This window comes from Malus domestica, chromosome 09, assembly GCF_042453785.1.
Source record: "Malus domestica chromosome 09, GDT2T_hap1".
Lineage (NCBI taxonomy): Eukaryota > Viridiplantae > Streptophyta > Magnoliopsida > Rosales > Rosaceae > Malus > Malus domestica.
In genome coordinates this window covers 15,555,808-15,577,128 of record NC_091669.1, presented here as the reverse complement: position 1 = coordinate 15,577,128, position 21,321 = coordinate 15,555,808, and the positions used below count along the sequence as shown (strand labels likewise).

At 38.6% G+C, this 21,321-nt stretch overlaps 5 protein-coding genes across 18 annotated transcripts; 2 read left to right on the top strand and 3 right to left on the bottom strand.

Moving 5' to 3' along the window:
- Positions 1-3,593: 3,593 nt before the first annotated feature.
- On the bottom strand, positions 3,594-4,121 carry LOC108175075 (RING-H2 finger protein ATL2-like). Its single transcript, XM_017336882.1, has one exon. The coding sequence runs from the start codon at positions 4,119-4,121 to the stop codon at positions 3,594-3,596; it is 528 nt and encodes a 175-aa protein (XP_017192371.1).
- Positions 4,122-5,613: 1,492 nt separating this feature from the next.
- LOC103453601 (omega-amidase, chloroplastic-like) lies at positions 5,614-8,070 on the top strand. The gene is made up of 10 exons (XM_008393158.4): positions 5,614-5,855; positions 6,209-6,325; positions 6,441-6,662; positions 6,762-6,855; positions 6,982-7,056; positions 7,148-7,226; positions 7,312-7,327; positions 7,466-7,546; positions 7,647-7,729; positions 7,822-8,070. The coding sequence occupies exons 1-10, from the start codon at positions 5,778-5,780 to the stop codon at positions 7,889-7,891; spliced, it is 915 nt and encodes a 304-aa protein (XP_008391380.3). The 5' UTR covers positions 5,614-5,777; the 3' UTR covers positions 7,892-8,070.
- A 128-nt stretch (positions 8,071-8,198) lies between these two features.
- On the top strand, positions 8,199-10,568 carry LOC103414761 (putative pentatricopeptide repeat-containing protein At5g37570). The gene is made up of 2 exons (XM_070805530.1): positions 8,199-9,460; positions 9,849-10,568. The coding sequence occupies exons 1-2, from the start codon at positions 8,458-8,460 to the stop codon at positions 10,496-10,498; spliced, it is 1,653 nt and encodes a 550-aa protein (XP_070661631.1). The 5' UTR covers positions 8,199-8,457; the 3' UTR covers positions 10,499-10,568.
- A 58-nt stretch (positions 10,569-10,626) lies between these two features.
- LOC103414762 (developmentally-regulated G-protein 2) lies at positions 10,627-14,567 on the bottom strand. 3 transcript variants are annotated; one of them, XM_029108286.2, is made up of 12 exons: positions 14,404-14,567; positions 14,059-14,156; positions 13,868-13,935; positions 13,547-13,623; positions 13,241-13,421; positions 12,967-13,023; positions 12,672-12,746; positions 12,393-12,512; positions 12,040-12,210; positions 11,516-11,629; positions 11,231-11,401; positions 10,627-11,021 (listed from the first exon to the last, which is right to left on the bottom strand). In XM_029108286.2, the coding sequence occupies exons 2-12, from the start codon at positions 14,126-14,128 to the stop codon at positions 10,926-10,928; spliced, it is 1,200 nt and encodes a 399-aa protein (XP_028964119.2). In that variant the 5' UTR covers positions 14,129-14,156; positions 14,404-14,567; the 3' UTR covers positions 10,627-10,925. The 3 variants fall into 3 exon arrangements, with proteins under 3 accessions (XP_028964119.2, XP_070661632.1, XP_070661633.1); XM_070805531.1 differs by having other exon boundaries at positions 14,297-14,476; XM_070805532.1 differs by having other exon boundaries at positions 14,310-14,473.
- Positions 14,568-15,473: 906 nt separating this feature from the next.
- Positions 15,474-21,069, bottom strand: LOC103414763 (uncharacterized). 12 transcript variants are annotated; one of them, XM_070805525.1, is made up of 9 exons: positions 20,777-21,069; positions 20,144-20,313; positions 19,326-19,497; positions 18,772-18,827; positions 17,280-18,158; positions 16,991-17,128; positions 16,431-16,721; positions 16,263-16,319; positions 15,474-15,844 (listed from the first exon to the last, which is right to left on the bottom strand). In XM_070805525.1, the coding sequence occupies exons 2-9, from the start codon at positions 20,270-20,272 to the stop codon at positions 15,680-15,682; spliced, it is 1,887 nt and encodes a 628-aa protein (XP_070661626.1). In that variant the 5' UTR covers positions 20,273-20,313; positions 20,777-21,069; the 3' UTR covers positions 15,474-15,679. The 12 variants fall into 12 exon arrangements, with proteins under 12 accessions (XP_070661626.1, XP_008351352.3, XP_008351355.3 ...); XM_008353130.4 differs by having other exon boundaries at positions 17,280-18,326; positions 20,144-20,306; XM_008353133.4 differs by having other exon boundaries at positions 20,144-20,306.
- Between the last annotated feature and the right edge of the window lie 252 nt (positions 21,070-21,321).

Genomic DNA, 21,321 nt, shown 5'->3' with positions numbered 1-21,321 from the left:
CAAAGCAAACATAAAAAACAATGCATGGAAACAGCTAAAAACCCGACAGAAACTAAGTCCAAGTTCAGTCTGTTTTCAAAAATGCTAATAAATATTAAGAGGATAAAACTTTACGATAATCATAATGATCGCTTGTGTTAAAAGTCATCACTGTAACAATCCGTCCCTAACTTTACGATTATATTAATTTTAAATACGTGAATTGATGAAAATGCCCCTAAAGGCGAGAATGTTGACTTTCATTGACCAGCGTATTGTGAGATGTTTGAAACATTCTTTTAGTGTATCCTCGTAGTGATCGTCACTACAAACACGTGGGCACAAACGAAATCAAATTCAGAGTTACAACGAAAATTTTACGAAACTACGAACGTGAAGGGCAATTTGATAATTTCACGCTTATGGGAGATTTTCTTTTTGTTTTGTCTTTTATGGGATTGGAGTGTCAACAAAGTGGGACCCACAACCCACTATTTTTCCTCACTCCCGTGTTCCCTTCCAAATGCTCTCAGCCTCTCATTGGTTGCCACCTCACTTCTCTCCTTCATCCCTCACCTCTCTCTCTTCCCCTCATTATCATCTTCTTCTCTAAAGAACATAGGCCAAAAGACCAGGAACCAACCACACCACCACCATATCATTGCCACTTCGGCGAGGCAGCCATTGTCACAACCATGCTCAAGGACACTCTCGTTTCCTCTCTCTTCTCTGTTTCCTCCCTCATCTTTCTTCGCTCTAACACTTTCTCCCTCTCCGGAAACCACACAGCACCACCACTCGATTACTCTGGCGAGCTAGACCATCATATCACCACCGCGCCTTGTCATTCCCAATCTCTGGTAGGTGGGTTGGGGCTGCAGGCCCAATCCGAACCAAGCCCAAGCCAAAGAGGTCTAGTAGGTGGGTTGGGGCTGTAGGCCTATTTAACTAAGATATTCTAAGGGAATAGAGTGGGGGAGAAAGATTTAATTGTCAGGTGTGTGTTGTATCACCCAATTGTGCCTTTATTTATAGTAGTAGGATAGGTTAAATCCTTACCCTTTTAGGATTACAACTCTAATAGGATATTAACTACTAAAGGTAATATTCAAAGATATCCCGAGATACACTAAGATTTATACAATCATATTCCTATTCTAAATATGACTGCAACACTAACTATATATTAAATAATGATTCAGAAGTGAACAACCACATAATAAATAATATTTACAACATTATTCTCATATTTTGTGGCTTCTCAGCCAAACTTATTTAGAAAAAGAATCTCCAAACTGCAGCAAGTATATATATGAATGTTAGAAACGCTAGTGCATTTAGTAATTTTCATTTTATTTTTAATATGGTTGATATTACTAACTGCAATTTATATATTAGGAAGAATGGGAGAGTTTGAACTTGGACGTAGTGAGCTGGAAATGAAGACTCTTGCTATCATGACAATTCATCACTTGTTTGCATGCATAATTAGCCCCCTATAGTTTAAGACTAATTAATTACAATATCTTAGGTCGATATTTCACCATATGTTATTACAAACAATATTAATATTCTAAACTATTTAAGAGGGTTTGAACCATAACATAGTAGGTTAAAGAGAAATTGTCTATGTACAGGGCAATGCCCCACTTTTGCATTTTTGTGCTTTGTCTACATCAATCCAGGGCGGAGCCAGCTAACGGCTGTCCTGGGCTCTAGCACACCCTAAGTTTTAACAACAACAACAACAACAACAACAAAGCCTTTTCCCACTAAGTGGGGTCGGCTATATGAATCCTAGAACGCCATTGCGCTCGGTTTTGTGTCATGTCCTCCGTTAGATCCAAGTACTCTAAGTCTTTTCTTAGAGTCTCTTCCAAAGTTTTCCTAGGTCTTCCTCTACCCCTTTGGCCCTGAACCTCTGTCCCGTAGTCACATCTTCGAACCGGAGCGTCAGTCGGCCTTCTTTGCACATGTCCAAATCATCGGAGCCGATTTTCTCTCATCTTTCCTACAATTTCGGCTACTCCTACTTTACCTCGGATATCCTCATTCCCAATCTTATCCTTTCTCGTGTGCCCACACATCCCACGAAGCATCCTCATCTCCGCTACACCCATTTTGTGTACGTGTTGATGCTTCACCGCCCAACATTCTGTGTCATACAACATCGCTGGCCTTATTGCCGTCCTATAAAATTTTCCCTTGAGCTTCAGTGGCCTACGACGGTCACACAACACGCCGGATGCACTCTTACACTTCATCCATCCAGCTCGTATTCTATGGTTGAGATCTCCATCTAATTCTCCGTTCTCTTGCAAGATAGATCCTAGGTAGCGAAAACGGTCGCTTTTTGTGATCTTCGCTAGATTGCTCCTGTCATTAGTGTGGATAAGTATATAAATGGATAGAGATAGGAAAGCAAACACAAGATGTACGTGGTTCACCCAGATTGGCTACGTCCACGGAATAGAAGAGTTCTCATTAATTGTGAAGGGTTTACACAAGTACATAGGTTCAAGCTTTCCTTTAGTGAGTACAAGTGAATGATTTAGTACAAATGACATTAGGAAATATTGTGGGAGAATGATCTTGTAATCACGAAACTTCTAAGTATCGGAGTGTGGTGTCGTCTTGACTTGCCTTATCTGTCTCATAGGTAGATGTGGCATCTTCTCTAGAAGTACTCTTCCTCCATCCAGGGGTGGTATCTTTAACTGGTGGAGATGCACAAGGTAATGTATCAATTTCACTTGAAGCTTACTTGTAGTCTCAGGCTTGGTCAAGCGCGATACAAACCATGTAGTAGGAGTCTCCCAAGTCGCCGAGCTAGGGGGTCTGCTGAAAGAGGTGACAGACAAGGTAAGCAATCAGAGCTCCGACTGATTGTTCACCTTCTCCCCATCTTGCAGCAGCATGAAGGATAAAAAGAAGAAAAACACCCTAAGTTTTAAAAGATGAAAAAAAAAATTATGTTAGAATAAGCATGTTAGGGAAAAATTGAGTCTAATATTGCACAAAACAGAAACTTAGCCTACCCTTAACACCTAAATTGTACTACATACTACAAGTAAGATAAATTGTTCTTGTCTTCTGTATTTCCTCTTGCTAATTAAATTGGAAGTCATAGTCGGAGTAGTTGCGTTATCAAAATGCCTATTATTCTCTTTCAATTGTTTATCCTCTTGCAAGTTTAACGTTTATTTCAAAAAACCAAAGCTTGTACAAGAACAGTAAACTAAATAAGATATAAGTTCTAATCAGTTTATGGTTGTTATCTAATACACGAAGAAAATGTCGGAAGTCCTTAACAAGCAAGCACATAAAATGATCAAGAACGAGCCAGAACCCCACTGATCATGATATTATCCCTTGATTAGAAATCCTTTTACTTGCAGTGTAAGTTTCTAATACTAATAACTAACTGCCAACAGTGGCATGCCTATCACACATACAACTCATCTGAGGAGCCTTGGCCTCTCTGTGGCCTCCAGTGGGACTTAGGAAACATTCAACCGAACAACTCTCGCAGGAGCTTTTGTCTTGCAACCAACAAGATTTATAAAAGAGAGAAATTAACCAAAGAAGAAGACAACAGAGGACATTATATGATCTTACACGATTGGGATAGATAACATTGAGGTTCTGATATTATCTACTTCTGTGGGTGTGACTTCCATGGAATTCTCTTGATCCTCGTGAGGTGTAAATGCCAGCGGGTTATCACCAGAACATAGTCGGTCAATCAGAGTACGGCAGATAGGGCAGCCGGAATGAGAATCAAGCCACATGTCAATACAAGGTGCGTGGAAGATGTGCTTGCATTTTGGTAGCCGCCTCACAGTTTCCTCATCTTCCAAACCTCTCAAGCACACTACACATTCGATGGTAGTACTAATTTTACGATATAAAGCTTCTTCATCATCTTCGTTTTGATCAGGATCACCATCATCACTCTCTTTCTTGTAACTGAATGTGATTAAATCCGGCTTCAACCTCTTATCAACCGTGCGTTCGATCTTCTGGACACGCTCGTTGCTAGTCGGAGGAGACAATGGTATTCGCCTACGATATACATACCATCCGATTACGACGGAAATGATGAGCACACCAAATACTACGATGCCTGATACGACTAACATGGGTTTAGGTTTAGGCTAGGTTTAGTTTGTTGTTGATACGGGAATATTACAAGTCTTTGGGAATCTTAATTAGGAGGCCCTGCTTTAAAGATTCACAAAGAAAATAAGTAATCCAAAAGTGTTCAAGGATGTTGAATTATTAAATAATATGATCCGATAAGAACAAAGACAGATAGTAGTGATAGGAAGAACTTAATTGGTCTATATATTGTCTATGCCGGCTTAGCATCAAGGGTGATGTGAATGTGACAGATTGAGGTTTACTATGATGCTTCTCCACCTACTGTTTTTGTAGGTTAACTCTTGGCAAGAATTTTTTTTTTTTTAAGGAAAAAGAAATCTTCTTTTTGGTGAACAAATATTTAAATAAAAAGAGAATCTTCAATTTGTTCAAAAATAAAAAAGAGAATCTTCAAACCTCCTCTTTGTTTTCTATTTTCCATGAAAATGAGAGAGAAACAGTATGGACAAGAATGTGAGCAGTGGCAGAGCCAGAAATTCATGTTAGGAAGCGCACACTTTAAACTAAAATGGACATAATATATGCAGAAATTATCTCGTTCTTTGGGTCACCTTGGTATCAAATTTAAAAGTGAGTGACCATGCATTTATTCTTCATTATAAATGGTCAACTACATCAAAAGTTGAAAATAAAACATTATTACATGCACATCCATTTATTCTTCATTCTTGATATCAAATTCAAATGTGACTGACCATGCATTCATTTTTTTATAGTGACCAAGAGAACATTTTTCTAAAAACATGAAGGTATGAGAGCATATGAAGGGTTTTTTGTGCTAATTTGGAAAAATATGATTTCATAGACAATCTAATAGAGGGAAATGAGAAATTAACCATAATAATAGTCTGCAAGCAAAGGGAAAAATTGTACATAGGCAAGAAATAGAGAATATGATCAACTAATATTAGTATAGTTTCTATTTGTTGGATTGAAGCTAATTGGACCAACCACTACAATTACAAATTCAAGTTGATAGTGGTATTATAAAATTAATTAATGATAGTAGAGGTTGTTAGGAAAAAATAATTTGAGGATAGGCCCAAGCCTATCCTAGTCTAAAGGTGGCTTCGCCACTGAATGTGAGGTGGTAAAATAGTAAGATGTAAGTAGGACGTTTTATATTTGACTTTTGAGTTCGATAGGATTAACTCTAGCATATTGGCAGCTGCATTTTGGAAGATGTGGTCAATAAGATGTTGTCACTAGCATTTTGGCAGCTGCCTTGGGTTTTACTTTCCATGGAGTCGATCATACTAAAATTGGGCAGCTTGTGATTTTTTGTTTTTCTTTGTGAAATTATTGCTTGGTGCTTGTCTTCTGAATTCTGCATGCATGTTATTTTTATTTATACATGCAACATTGTAAAATAATAAAAAAAAAATCAAACTTGAACATTATGAATAGGCATAACTACTCTTAATCAATTTAACTACAAATCGCTTTCATTCCTTTGTCTGAATGTGTTGAGGCAGGTTTGGTTGTTGAATAATGTTATCCAAAATTATGAGATAAGTTAGAAAAATTGGTTGCACAAAGTTTCAAAGAGGGTGACAATAAACAAGTCAAACATATAGAAAGGCGTTCCCTTTTGCTTCCTAATTTAATCAAGACCTAAAAAACTCCGATTTGTTATGGCATCTCTCTGGAACACCAGTAATCCCGCCATGGCTGATGCCTCAGATCCATTTCAACTCCCCAATATTCCGAAGGTAGTTTTGTTTTCAGCACAAGTTATTGTATCAATTATTCCCAATAAATATTTGAACACTAAAGTTTCCAACCTTCTTTTGTGTTCTTGATCATTTCTCGAGTCTGAAAAAATTACTAGAATTCTTGCGAATATCTGAACTTAATCAAGTTGGTTACAATATTGTGCTCTCCCCTCTGCACCTAACTACCTGAGTTCCAGTTCCCGTTCTCATAGTTTAGATGAGTTTAACGTAGAATATCGATTATATAAAAGGAGAACTGCATACTTTTCACAAAAATTGTTCTTTTGGCGATTATGCATAGGTATTACAAAGGTGTGATATAACTGAAAACAGTTTTTGCTATGGAACAGTTTAAGGTTGCTCTATGTCAGTTGTCAGTTACTTCTGACAAGAATCAGAATCTTGATCGTGCCGGCATTTCGATAAAAACTGCCGCCGAGCAAGGCGCAAAGCTACTTGTTTTACCAGTGAGTTAACTACCTAGTAACTGCTCATGTGGTTGCAGCCAAGTTGTTTGTATAAATGTCTGTGAGAAGTCCTCAGGACATAATCCATTTGGTTTGAATTGCATTTTTGTCAAAGGAAATGTGGAACTGCCCTTATTCAAGTGACTACTTTGCAAAATTTGCTGAGGATTTTACGAATGAGGATGCCTCGCCGACGTTGTCCATGCTATCGGATGCTGCTTATTGCCATGGGATCACAATCGTAGGAGGGTCGGTGCCTGAACGGGATCATGGCAGGTTGTATAATACTTGCTGCATATTTGGACCAGATGGAAAGCTCAAAGCTAAGCATAGGAAAGTAAGAACATGTTAATTCGATAACATTAGACACGGAATTAGGAGCGTAAAATTGGATAGAACTCTTGAAAAGAAGGTGTTGGTGTTGCTTCATTTGCAGATACATTTATTCGACATTGACGTTCCAGGAGAGATATCATTTAAGGAATCTGACTTCTTTTTGGCAGGAGATCAAACTACCATAGTGGACACAGGTATGCATCCGAAACTGTCCTAAACTTTCCTCGAGGAAATGTGTGATGTCAAATTTTTTATTTCAAGATTTTATCCGGATTGTCTATGAGTTAAGCCGCTGTTGAGCAATTGTAGAACATTTGCAGAAGTTGGTCGTATCGGAGTGGGAATCTGTCATGATTTACAGTTTCCTGAACTTGCTGCATTGTACAGGAAAAAAGGTACAGGGTTTTGTAAATGCGGGCTTAGTTTTTAATATCTTATCTATAAATTTCAAATAACAATATTTGATCGTTACTGTATAAACGCAAGGCGTTCACATAATATGCTATCCCGGGGCATTCAACATGAGCACTGGTGAATTGTTGTGGGAGCTCGTACAGAGAGCAAGGTAAGAGTATATACCTTATTTTCCACTTGCTCACCATTTTCCTCCTAAACTTCCTATGTTCTAACAGATACTTCCCTCTTTTCAGGGCAGTTGATAACCAGGTACGTATAAAGACTGACTTGTCCTGTTGCTTTCGACTTTGTATCTGTACATTTTTCTACTGTTCTACAGCTAAAAACAATTCTAACATGACCTTTCCCCTCCCCCTGCCCTCTTTGGCTTCGGAATCACGGTGTTAGTTATTCGTAGCTACTTGTTCACCTTCTCGAGACTCCACTGGTTCTTACACAATATGGGGACACTCCACGCTAGTTGAACCGGTACTATATAGTGTATAACGCAAACAATTGATGAGCATGAATGAACAAAAACACAAACGATCGTTTTCTTCATTTTTGTGTTTTGTGCTGTAATTGGCAGTCGGGCGAGATAATTGCAACCGCAGGGCATGAGGAAACTATTGTAATCGCCGAGATTGATTACTCTAAAATTCAGCTCCAAAGGTAGGTAGAGTTTTTGCAGTTAAATCTGCGGTATGTTATTTTCATCTTTTTCTGATAGATATTTATGTTGACGTTGTGTGTAAATAATGCAGAAAGAGCCTCCAACTTGATGAACAAAAGTGGGAAGACATCTCCAAGTTGATCGATGTGCGCATGAACTAAGTCCTTGAAGCCTTGAAGGATATAAACACTTGGTAACATGTGGTTATGTTTTCTGTAGTAAATCGTTGGAAGATATTACACGACCACCGTTTTGTAACACATTCTCGGTTGGACCTTCTTGTTCTACATTCTCAGTTCTCTTTTTCATCCTGCAATATTACATAATGATTAAAACCGTATACTATCTAGTTCACCATTTAAAGATCAACTACGCAATAATCAATTAAATTAGAAGTCGTTTAACCGTTCGATTAACGTTGTCAAAATTTCAGCATTTAATGAATAATATAGTTCGTATATTTGTTGGATATTCCTTAAATAAATAAAACGATGTTAGAATTGATTATTTTTTGCAGCGTTCTAAAAACAGATAGTGCAAATTACAACAGATAAATTATAAAATGAGAAAGAGAACCGAACAGGTAGGATAATGACAGAGGCACCAATTTGTTTGCCACCGTTTTCATGTCAACTGATGACAAATGGATTGCGTTGGATTAAATACATAAACAAAGGGGTTCGGCAGATGACAATCGAATGCCACCAGTAATGTTCAAATCAGCAGCATGACTTCGAAATTCATTCCCTCTCGAAATTCATTCCTTTATGTAAGCAATACCGTAAAGCAGCTAAAACAAAGCCACACTCTCTTACTCAAAGCCCCAACTGAACCCAACCGCCGTTACCATCTCTTGGCTCAGTTGCTCCAGCGGCTCCTGCAACTCCCTGGTGACAACCTCCGGTATGCCCACAACCTGTTCGACGAAATACCCAACTGCAGAATTCAGTTCCTCTGGACCTCCCTCATCCACTCCAATGTGCTTCACGATCGCTTTCGTCAATCCATCGCTCTATATGCTCAAATGCACCGGGTTGGCGTATCACCATCTGGGTTCACCTTCTCTTCCGTTCTCAATGCCTGTGGTCGTGTCCAGGCGGTTTTCGAAGGGAAACAAGTCCACGCGAGGCTTCTGCAGTGTGGTTTCTTGGGAAACGGGATAGTGCAAACTGCGCTTCTTCATATGTATGCAAAATGTGGGCTTGTAAGGGACGCGAGGGATGTTTTTGATTCGATGGAAGATAAGGATTTGGTTGCTTGGACGGCCATGATTTGTGGGTATTCGAAGATGGGATTGATGTGTGAAGCGCGGTGGTTGTTTGATAACATGGGGCAGTGCAATGCGGTTTCTTGGGCTACCATGGTTGCTGGGTACGCGAACATTGGTGATATGGAAAGGGCAAAGGAATTGTACGAAAGAATGGTGGAGAAAAATCCAGTGGTGTGGGTGGCTATGATAGCGGGATATGGGAAGCGTGGTAATGTAGTGGAGGCTGAGATGGTTTTTGACGAGATACAGATGCCGGATGCATCATGTTGGGCAGCAATGGTGGCTTGTTATGCTCAGAATGGTTATGCAGCAGAAGCCATTGAGATGTATAAGAAAATGAGGGAAGCAAAAGTAAGAGTCAGTGAGGTGGCAATGGTGGGAGCTATTTCAGCTTGTACACAACTTGGGGATGTTAAAATTGCAGCCGCATTGGCAAAGCATGTGGAGGAAGGGTTTTGTGGTAAGTTCTAATTTAATCAGTTCTTTAAATCGTTTGGTGTCAAGGATTCGATTGGATTGACTAACTCATTAGATTCAATGTATATGTTGAAAGAAGAAATGGGTATCAACTTCCAAATTTTGTCTAGGGTGAAGAAGAAATGGGTGTCAACGTATTCGTTTTAATCTCCAAAAAAATGGTAGGATGGGCAAGTGATAAGTTTCCTTCATAGCTAAAGACATGTTCAACCTTCAACTTAGACGAAATTGAGAAGTCTACGTTCAACATACATTGAATCTAGTGAGTTGTCCAATTCAATCTAAACACCGAACAGGCCTACGATTTGCTATCTTTTGTATTGCTTACATTCTGTAGTGCTGATGTGCCCTCCTTTACCAAACACTTTCAGAGAAGACAATCTTTGTATCCAATGCATTGATCCATATGCATTCCAAATGCGGAAACATAGACCAGGCATGGAGAGAGTTCAACAGAATGAGCATGAGAGATGTCATATCCTATAGTGCGTTGGTCACTGCCCTTGCTGACCATGGAAAGGCCGAGGATGCATTGGATCTTTTCTCGAAGATGCAAAAGGAAGGAGTTAGACCGAACGAGGTTACATTCGTCGGTCTCCTCAACGCATGTAGCCATGCCGGACTGGTTGAGAAAGGGTGCCGGTATTTTGAGCTCATGACTCAGGTTTTCGGCATTGAGCCACAAAAGGAGCACTATGCTTGCATGGTTGATCTTCTTGGAAGGGCTGGGATGCTTGAAAAGGCATACAATCTTATAATAGACAATGTCGGTGTTGCCGATGCAAAGATTTGGGGCTCCTTGTTAGGAGCTTGCAAGGTTCATGGCAATGCTGAGTTGAGCGAGATGGCAGCCAGGCAACTCTTCGAAATAGAACCGCGCGATGCAGGAAATTACGTGCTTTTGGCAAATACTTACGCAGAAACAAATAAATGGGATGATGCTGAGAGAGTGAGAATGATGATGAATCAAAGAGGCATGGTAAAATCTCCTGGGTGTAGCTGGAGAGATTCTACTGTATAACCGGGGTACACCCTCACTCTCATGTCACTGTAAATTTTCTCGTCGAAAAATATTGCTATCTTTCTACAAATGTGTGCATCCGACTTTAGCTGGATAGGTCGGAATCTATGCTTGGCACGCCAGCAAGATAAAGCTGAAGAGCGTTTTCGAAGTGTATTAAACACCATCTCCAAAACAGAGATCATGGTGCAGTACATGTTCAACATTCCATGAAGTAATTAATCTAAACTTACAACACAAGGACCAAAAAATCTACCTACTCCCATAAACACGACATTCTAGCACCAATTCTTCACTTCAGAATTAATCAAATGATTTGACTATGTCGTGCTCCGTAGGCATCTCAAATACATCTCATCCGCGGATAATTCTTCTGTGGCGGTTCATGTAAGAAACTCGGGTTTGCATGGATTGCCTATCAATGATACTACTGCTTCAGGGGGGCCTTCTTCACTCTGTCAGATATACGAGCAGGGTCCGTTGAATGTGATTTAAACCGACCCCTCCCTTCCCCTTCCTTGTCCTGGAGAATCCAAATGCCAAATATTAGATTGTTTTCGAAAGAATATTTTTCCTCATCCGGTTGCAAAGAGAACAGAAAACAGTAAGACCCAACAAGCATCCGGAATCAGAATAATCATGGGACACAAATTATGCAGAAAAATCAATGCGATATTGTATGTATCTATAAGAAAGTTTTACTTGCAATGAACAACAGAAAGACCGGTTTACCTTTTTCTTCACAATTTGGACCACGTCTTCATCATTCAAAACATTACCGAGGCCACAATGCTGTGGGTAATGCCTTGCACTTGTACCCCACACTAACACGTATTTTACTTCCTTCACCAAACTCCTGTGTATATGATTACAGAAGTCTCCAACAGTGCAGCCCCCTCTATCCTACACACACATGCAAAGAGGAATAAGAGAAAACAAAGCAAGCCAGAAAGCTCATATGATGGAGAGCTAATTGATCCTATAAAGACACACACAACAAAAATATTTGCAACTTACAGCAGAAAGAACTACTGGATCACCGAAATCAGGTTGCTGGCCCTGCGGCTTTGTATAAACTCTAACAAGTCCCATCTCTTCCCACATTTTTGCAAGCAGTCTGTCAAAGTTCAGCTGTGAGCAAGATAAAAACACAGAGTTAAGTTTCCTGAACCGTTTAATACGCAAAGTTAATTTTCCTGAACCGTTTGAAAGCCATTTCATTTTTAATTTTTGGTTTTCAGCTTTATTTTATTTTTTTTAACTGAAAACTTTCCAAACAAGATTTCAGTTTTCTGAACTGAAAACGGAATGGTTATCAAACAGCCTCTAAATCAATTGTAATGTAATGTTTACACATGTTGAAAATTAGGGTCCAACAAAAACACAATTCTAATGGAAAGAACCACAGTAGGCAATGTCTTCTGTGCTCTGACCAAAAGTTTTTCAATTTTGCAACTGCAGAGATTGCTCAAGGTTTCTTACTGGTAACACAGATGTACTCCGTATCTCATTTGAATAAAAACAAGAAGTGTAGAACTTGCCTTGAGATTGCAACTAATGACAACAGAATTCGGCTGACGGGCTAATTTGTCCACATCATCAATACCAATAACGTCTATCTTGTTGTACACATATACACACTTCATGTATTTCCGGTTTCCCTCAATCACATCAATAAGATCATCCACTGTCGCGTCCTCGCGAAACAGCAACTGCATTAAATTTATCATACATGAGTATTCTTTTCCATGGGATGAGCACAGAAAAGAAAGTATCACCCAAATGAAAGATTGTACAGTGACTTGAAGAAAATCATGTACCATTAGTTGTGTATGCCCAATAAAAGAATCACCATTAGCTTTGATAAAGGACAATCTTGACTAATCCTAAGTACCTCAGCATTGTGAATTTTGTATTCGTGTAGAATTTGATAACAAAGCTTCTCATCCACATGAGTCAAAGTGCAAGTGCTGTTGAAAGAAATTCCTCCAGTCTTTTTCTTTTTGAAGTATATCTGCCCATGGAACAAAATGCAAAATCCAGCTTAAGTCCACAGTTAACAAAGCAAACATAACAAACAATATATGGAAACAGCTTAAAACCCGACAGAAACTAAGACCATGTTCAGTCTGTTATCAAAAATGCTAATAAATATTAAGAAGATAAAACTTACTTGAGGCGGCTTCTTGTTTAAACGTAGGCCCACAGCTTCCAGCTCCTTTGTCAATATTTGCCGATGACCTTCACTCTGAAACATCAAAACGCAAGCGTTATACTAAATAACTGACAGAAACCAAGCAAAACAGGTAATCAACATAATGCATCAACAGGACAGGGTCAAGAGGTCGAGCAGGTTGCTAAGAATGAAAACAATGAAAGGTCAGTAAGCAGAAGAGTAGTAAACTTATTTATCAGCTATTGATATACCAGTAGTAACAACAGCATGTTACTACAGAATAAATACTTACTTTTGAGGCATCAAGGACCATCAAAACAATATCTGAAGACTTGGCAACAGCAATAACCTGCAAGACGGAGTCTTATCAAATTCTATCCATTTCCACGATACTTGGAAATCAGAGCAGAAGAGAAGATATTGAATTGCCAAGGGCCAAATACAAGTCTCTATCATGAGGCGTTTATTTAAAAATCTTGCTGTAAAATTCTCATAATATTATTGTACAATAAACGAATAATGACATGTTATCACAAGAGGAGAAGAATCTTAAAGAGAATATTCACCTGCCTCCCACGACCTTTGCCTTCTGAAGCACCTTCAATAATTCCAGGAAGATCGAGCAGCTGAATTTTTGTATCATTGTAATGTATAATCCCAGGAATGCAGGTAAGAGTTGTGAACTCATAAGATGCAGCTTCAGAGTGTGTGCCCGTCAACATAGTCAAAAGTGTCGACTTCCCCACACTACAAACGATAGGCAAAACTCATAAGGACTGGCCATGTCTTGTTACTTTTAAAGCCAAAACATTTCATTTTGTTTTCTTTAAACGATACACAATGCATGTTAAGGTTATATAAATATTGCAAACCTTGGAAACCCAATAAGCGCAACACGTCCGTGACCAAACTTTGTAACTTCGAAACCATCTCCACCTCCGCTAGACCCCTGAATTTCAGTTTTGAATCATTAAAAATGGTAACTCTAAACCACAACCACATGAACAAAATTATTGTACAAAGCATTACCAAGAAGCTCATGGCCATCAAAGTTCCTAACGTTAATACAGGAAAATTCTACATTCATATCAAATTAAACTCATGTGGGTGTGTGTGGGTGTGTGTGGGTGTGTGTGTGTGTGGTGTGTGTGTGTGTGTGTGTGTGTGTGTGTGTGTATGGAAAAGTTGCATACTTTTGGAGGCTCCAAAAGCTGAGTCCTGAGCTTGGCAATCTTTGCCTTGAGCTGGCCAAGATGATACTCTGCATTTTTTCAGCATTCCAATTAAATAAACAAAAAATTAAGATATAACCCAATTCATAAAAGACCATATTATATTTAAATACCCAATAAATATAGGGAAATCAAGTAAAAAGAGAAATTACCTGTGGCTTTATTTTTCTGAGTCCGAGCCATTTCGGCCTCAATTTCCTTGATCCTTTCGATGATCCCCATTGCTACTGGATTGTTTCAGCTCCTACAACTAAAAAAGCAACAGCAGGAACAGTTGAGATATAAAAAACTACTAATTGGGTTATTGAAAAGAAATCGAAAGGTCTGTTTGGTTGCCGAGAAATCGTCGTTTCAACAGCGATGTCTCGGACACCAAACAGAGTGAATTACAGTGAGAGAGAACATGTTGAATTGCTGTCAGGGAGGTTGAATTCTTGAACGAAGAAATGGTAATTTGCGAATTGGAGGGAGTGGAAGAGCTGCGGTGGAGGACTCACCGTGACTCGGTTGGCGATGATGATGTATCTGGAGCTGGAAGTATCACAGAGAGAGAGAGAGAGAGGAGTGAGAGAGTTAGGGCTGAGAAGAGAGAGAGTATGGGCTTTTAAATGTAAGGATCGTGGCGTCTTGGGCCTCTTTCTTGGGTACCATCTCATCAAACTTCCGGTCCTCCTCATCGGGGAGAGAACCGAACTTCGTATCTTTCATATAATCCTAATGTGTTTTTACAACAAAAGTTTTGTGCCATTTGGATAACTCATAAATTTCGTTCCTTAAGTTTCAAATCCTTCAATGTGATCCTACACTTTCATCCAAGTTTCATCAAAATTTTGAACATTTAGTCACAGAAATGATCATTTCTAATAACGATGACATATTAATTAAATGTCGACAATGCGACGATGCATAAAGACCATACAAAGATGATATAATGAAACCTGATCATTTCTACAACTAAATTGCCCAAATTTCATTCACTTTGCTACAACATATCAATAGCGCTCAAGCTCTAATAATTAGTAGTTAGTAACTTCCAACGGGATCCTTTTGGTGAGGATCCGAAGGACTCGTGAATCGTGTTCGTTTATCGTACATCGTGCGGTCAATTATTGTCAGGTACTGTTTATGTTTAATTTTAAATAAAAATATTTAATATGATTTTTTACTGCACTATGTACGATGAATTGACACAATTCACAAATTCCCGAAATCCTCACAAAGAGGATCCGGATTCCGGTAACTTAACATGGTTAGTCTCTTTGGCTCACTCCACAAATTTAATTCCACGAGTAGAATAGTTCATTATTTAGGTCCTAATTCAAGATTTTCTTCACCAAAATCCCAAATCCCAAATCAGATAGCTTTAGCCTTCTTTGGTTCAAAAGGTAGCGTTAGACTTCGGTTATTACCTTAAAGTTTTATTATTTACTCGCGACCTATTTATCAACCAAGATAATTATCGACCGTAACAAACAAAAAAAAGGGTAATTAGTCACTTTAAACATGTTTGACATTCGACTGATCAACCGGCAAGTGTCCGCCGGTCAACTTGCCGTGCAAAAATTGATCACTTTTTAACATCAGGCATAAACCCTATCATAATAAATTAATAACTGAGTAAGAAATTGTGTTAGGAACTTAGGAGTCAGAATGTATCGTAAACATATTTAAGCCTACATCTCAGCAATCCCTCTGCAGCACTTCAGCCATGGTAACAAGTGAATGTCAGCAGAGGAAAACGGTTACAGTCCAGCAGTATCCTTATATACAATGTTACAAGAAGCCTGGTCGCATTTGATGCACGCTTCGACTGCTACCAGTGCCCAGCTTGCTGGGCCCTAGATTTGGCGGTACCTGCACCTGCATCTCAGCAAGCTCTCTTACTTTTAACAAAATTGATGCCGGGATGGGTACTGAAGCATGTTTCCGGGAGTTTATCTGCACAATTCCCCACAGACAAACCAAGTTAAGTCGGTACTCAAAAGAACATCCGGAGAGAGAATCAATGGCGTATAGTGTACTATATACATAGGCATATTTGATTCCTAGTACAGACGCCAAACATCTGTTTGCAAGTTACGATGAAGTGAACCACCATAGGGCAGTAGATTTTGCAGTAGATAATAAATATTCAAATATGCCAGTTCAAGTTGTAAAATACTATGGAGACGTGATCAAAGTTCGAAAATTTTATTTACAGAATATTGGAATCTCTGGAAGATAATAGTTGAATGCAAAATTAGTATTTAAAGGCTGAGCAAAGAGTTCAAAGAAAGCTTGCATTTGAAAGAGATGGGAAGTTCCACACTTCCCGTCTAACCAACTCATAAAAGAGAGGTAAGGGGAATGTACTCACTCCATCATCAGGAGGCGTTTGCGCAAAGCTAGCCTTGAGCAGGTTTCTCCACTTGTCCTGCAAAATGACACATGTTTTCTCAGTGAAAAGTATTCACCATTTTTTTAGTATAATTGGATGCCAAATGAACTTGGTATCTTGAATACAAATTGTACAGCAAAATCATACCTTGAGATCAACAGAAGTGCGATATGAATACGATGCAAAGGAAAGCCTTTTGATCTCAGACCACCTCCCAGTGCCACACTTAGAGACACCCTCAACTAATTTTATAACCTCAACAAGAGTCCAAGCTCGATGGTGTTTCCTTCTCATTCCACCTTTCGCTGTGGGAATCTGGGCTGTACCATCATCTGAATTGTCCTCGGATGAATCTGTCTGTTTAATGCCCAAGTTCTTTCGCAGTTCAATTGTGCCCATTACTGAGCGACGCTTGTCTTTCTCTGGTTCAGCAGTACACTACATAGGCAACCAATTAACATAACAAAAAAATTAGCATGCAACCAATTGAAAGGTAATTCAGTATAGCACTCAAACAAAAGGCAAACCATGATATTAAAAAAAAAATGTCATTACCCCCGTTAGTCCTCAATAATACAAAATGCCAGTCCAAAACTAATAACCGGCTACACTAACGTTATCGACACATTATCAGATTCAAACACACATGCCCATAACTCAATGTGAAGTAAGAATAATGGAATCCAGTTAAGCAAACTTGATCTTACCCGTGGCTTCATCCGTTCAGAAGCAGATCTGATTTTCAAGACTTTGTCTGCATGCTCACTCTCTGATACAGAACTACGCATACTAAAGGCCTCTTTTACAAGTTTAGCTGTCACACCCATTCCACTCATATCAAACTTCTACAAATAAAAAATCAAACGCATTCAGGTATTGTGTCGTACAGATGACTTATAGTGCTATATCATAATCGTAATTCCTATGCTTAAGAAGAAAAACAAAAGAAATGATAAAGCAACTCGTATTGCCATATTATATAAGGGTTTTACCTACCATAAGGGCCATAATATTTTTCCTTGGACGGCTTCTACGAACTCGAGAAACATAAGGAACCTGAACCCCAGATCCGCCAAGAGAATCCAACCTAGTGACAAACGTTCTCTCATTTGAAGGGACATTTGTCACATTTCCTAGAGGGTCCGACCTGGTGACAATAGCTCTCTCATTTAAAGGGACATTTCCAAGAGGCCAACAAGATTTTGGAGATGTTTGTCGTTGTCCCGCACTTTTAACTGGACTAATCACTTTTGGGCTACAATCTTTTGATTCAACTTCAGAAAGCTCTTCAATATATCTCTTAGTGGGCTTTCGAACTCGTTTGGCAGCTCTCTGATCTGTGTGAAGGTCCTCACTTCCACAATCCAGTTCTGCACTAATGTTTACCAATCTCTTGCCCGAAACAGTGACATGATTTTCCATTTGGCTACTGTGGCTAGTTGGTGAAGTTTCATACCCAAGATTCTTTGCTTCACCATCTGACCCCTCAGTGAGCATACCATCTGCATTCTGAATGCTATCATCTTTACCCTTGTTCACCAATTTGTTATCTACAATAGTGAAAGTTGTTGAAACATCACAAGAGTTAGTCAACCCCATTGTGATCCTCCTCTTAAGCCACAACTTGTCCTTAACAGTACTTTCTCTCCCAAAAGTTGCCCGAAATAATTCATGAAGTTCTCTAATTGATAGGTTGTCCAAGCATATCTCCCCCTTTAGTGTATTAACATCAGGCTTTGGACTAGTGCAGATGACAGAAGCTGATGACCCACTTTCTATTGGTCCATCCAGCGGTTGTTTTGAGCACTCCCCAATTCTCCCAGATTCATTAATATGGCTTCCATCTGGACTCAGTGATGAAGAAGGAACAATATCCTGCAAAGGAATTTCAGATTGCAGCTTCTCATCAATAGCAGGTAATTTATCATGCTGATCAGAACACTGGATGTCTACATTCATAAAAGCAGAAGAAGGATCAGGAGTTCCACATGCTAAGCGGAGCCTCTCCTCCTGTTTGACCTTTTGCAACATCTCCTCGATGTACTACAAGAGATTTTAGAGGCCGAGAAGGATCCAAGACGATTAATAACTAGATATGCTAAAATTGTACACATACTTGTAGAGATGCAAGAAAAAGAAGAATTGAAATAAACTATCTATAAGTTTAAGAAATGAACAATCAAACCAGTTGATAAAGAAATACGCCACTAACACATAATACAGATGATAAATTTCAAAATCAAGAAATTCCTTTCTACAGGATTAAAATGCATATAGCAGCTAGGAAATATAACTGCTGTACAAGGGGTATCTGTAAACATATCCAAGCACTTGAATCAATTTATTAAAGAGACATAAAGATAAAGTTATCCAAAAGAAATATGCTATTCAGAACAGTCATAGCAGGCCATAAGTTTATGCAAGATAGTACTCATCCATCTGATTCTACAACAGGAGGAAATTTTATCCAGAGAAAGCAAGTCAATACCTCAAGCCGTGCACATAATTTCACATCAGCTTCTGTGTTCTCTGAATGTGAGACACCTGGAAATGTATTGCTCTGTGAGAGATGAAAACCATTACAGAACCAACACCATAAGATATAAAAATAGAATGTCTTCAAATAATTTAACAAACCAAGTTCTACAACTAGTTTCTCACAAAGTCATTTTTCATTGAAACAATACTTCACTAAGTCAGGGAAACAATAGGTATGCAAAACATATCTTGAATATAAATGAAAGTACCCAAAAAGTAGTCACTTTGGTGTTGAATATAAATGAACTCCAAAGCCATTGAGGAGAAAAAGTAAGTTGGAATAAGATTTGTCAAACTAATTTTGAGAATTGAGATTTGAGATGCGCATGTAACTGATTCAACACAAAAATATGAATAGATAAAAATCAGACTCCAATAGTCATTATATACAGAAGTTATAGCTTAAGGTTCCAAATTGCATGCCCTTAAAGTTACTACGTAAAATAATCCATAATGATACAGATGGAAATTAAATAATTAGTCACAACAATAAATCAAATAGACCTTCTGAGCTTTCTTTCTGAGGTTTCCCAGAGGAAGACTCTTCATTGGAAATGCACCAACCATTTCCAGCCTCTGTAATAACAGGTAATTCAACCATCTCATCAACAAGAAAATCCTCAACTTCCATTACTTCATCATCTGTTGCTGGCACTAATCTCCCATCACCTTCAACCTGGAATCAAATAAGACGTTATGAATCTAAAGAAAACAAAATAAATGGCAATGAAATTTTCGAACATGAAGTAACAAGTCCATAGTTGTAACTGCAGTGCAATTTTAAGTTTCCCCCTTAAAGAATTATGGAAAACCTGTCGCCAAACCAAAAAATGGCCTCTCATTTAATCCAAGTATAAACCTTGAATTTAGAATTGGTGACAAACTAAATCCCCAAAATCAAAGCTTTAGAGAAAGAACATATCAAATTGTAAAGCTCAAGCTTCAATTCGTATCTACTATTATTTTCTAAACTCTGATTCGCCCAGAAGGCAGGCAGCAGCCTGGCTGCTTCTAATTGTACTCATTAATTGATGGCTTGACTGCTTCTAATTGTAATTTATGAATAAAATAACTGTTAAAATCTCTTGATCGATATACAGTCCTTTATAGGCTCTAAAGCAGTATCATGAACGCCCATTACCCAAGCCTATCAAGTTATCATGTTTCTGTACAAATTTGAAAGTTAAACCAATCATAAGGAATGTTAACACACTTATACCTGGCAAAGAGAACAGAAAGAAGCGGCTTACACTCCAATTTTATGTGCACAAAACTACTAGCACCAACAGAACAGTTGAACTTTTAATGCAAATGAAACATACCCGAACGAGCTTGTATACAACAGGATCGGCAATCTGCTTTGGCGAAGACAAAGAAGAGCTACTTTTCTCAACCCCACTCTCCTCACACATCCCTTCATCATTCCCCTCAACACCGACCACTGTTTCCATGGAAAATCCACCACATGCAACTCAAATACACAAACTGAAACCTCAAAACCAAATAAACAAAAACAAAAAACAAAGTAAATGAACAAAGTTAACTTCTATAATTTTCAAAGGTAATAAAAATAAAATCTCATCCACTAAAATATAAATGCACCCAGAATTCAAAACAAATAAACAAAATTCTCCGATTCAAATACTCAAACCTGCAATTCAAAATTCAAAATTTTCGAAAACTGAAAAGAAAACAGCAAAAACGAAATTAACACTATATCAAACTACATTTCCTCCAAAGACAGCAAATTTCCAATCCCAATTACATAAAACTACATTTCTAGTGAGAGAAAAGCACCATTTCAGGCAAAACTGCTAAGTAATTCAAATGATATCACAGTAAAAGCCGAGAATTTACATGCAGAAGCACCAAAACACTAGAAATTGTTCAAAATTTTCACATTCGGAGCAAACTTGAACAGCAGATGAAGCGAAATTAAGTAGGACGGGGCTCACCATAGGACTGTGAGAATGAGGAGCGAGTTGACTCAGTCCTTGCGAGTGTAAAATTGCAAGGATAGCGACCGATTCGAAGCACGCCGGGCACTGAGTTGGGAAGAAGACGAGTCGTTTTCTGAGAGAAAGCTTGTGCGGGAAGCTTTGAGGAAAGGGAAAACAATCGGATTGGTCTGCTGCTGCACTGCGCCCGTCTGTGTGCGCTTCTGCTTTTTTGGCTCGCTTTTTTAGTACGCTGTGAGCATAATGTCGTACAGCTGCGGACTCCAAACTCTACTTCCAATGCAGTTCACAAATGGGACTTGGCGTCCGGATCACTTTAAATTTTTTTTTTTTTTTTTCTTTTTGGATAGAAATTTTTTTTTTTATTTGGCTTAAATGTCAAACTGATCTCGATGTTCTACTCATTGCGTCAATTAGTCTCTATGTTTTTAATTGCCCGTTTAGTTATCGTGTTTATTTTCACTAGTCAATTAATGACATTCAATCCAATTTATTTATAACAATATCTATTTGATTTACAAATTTGAAAATGATAAAAGTAC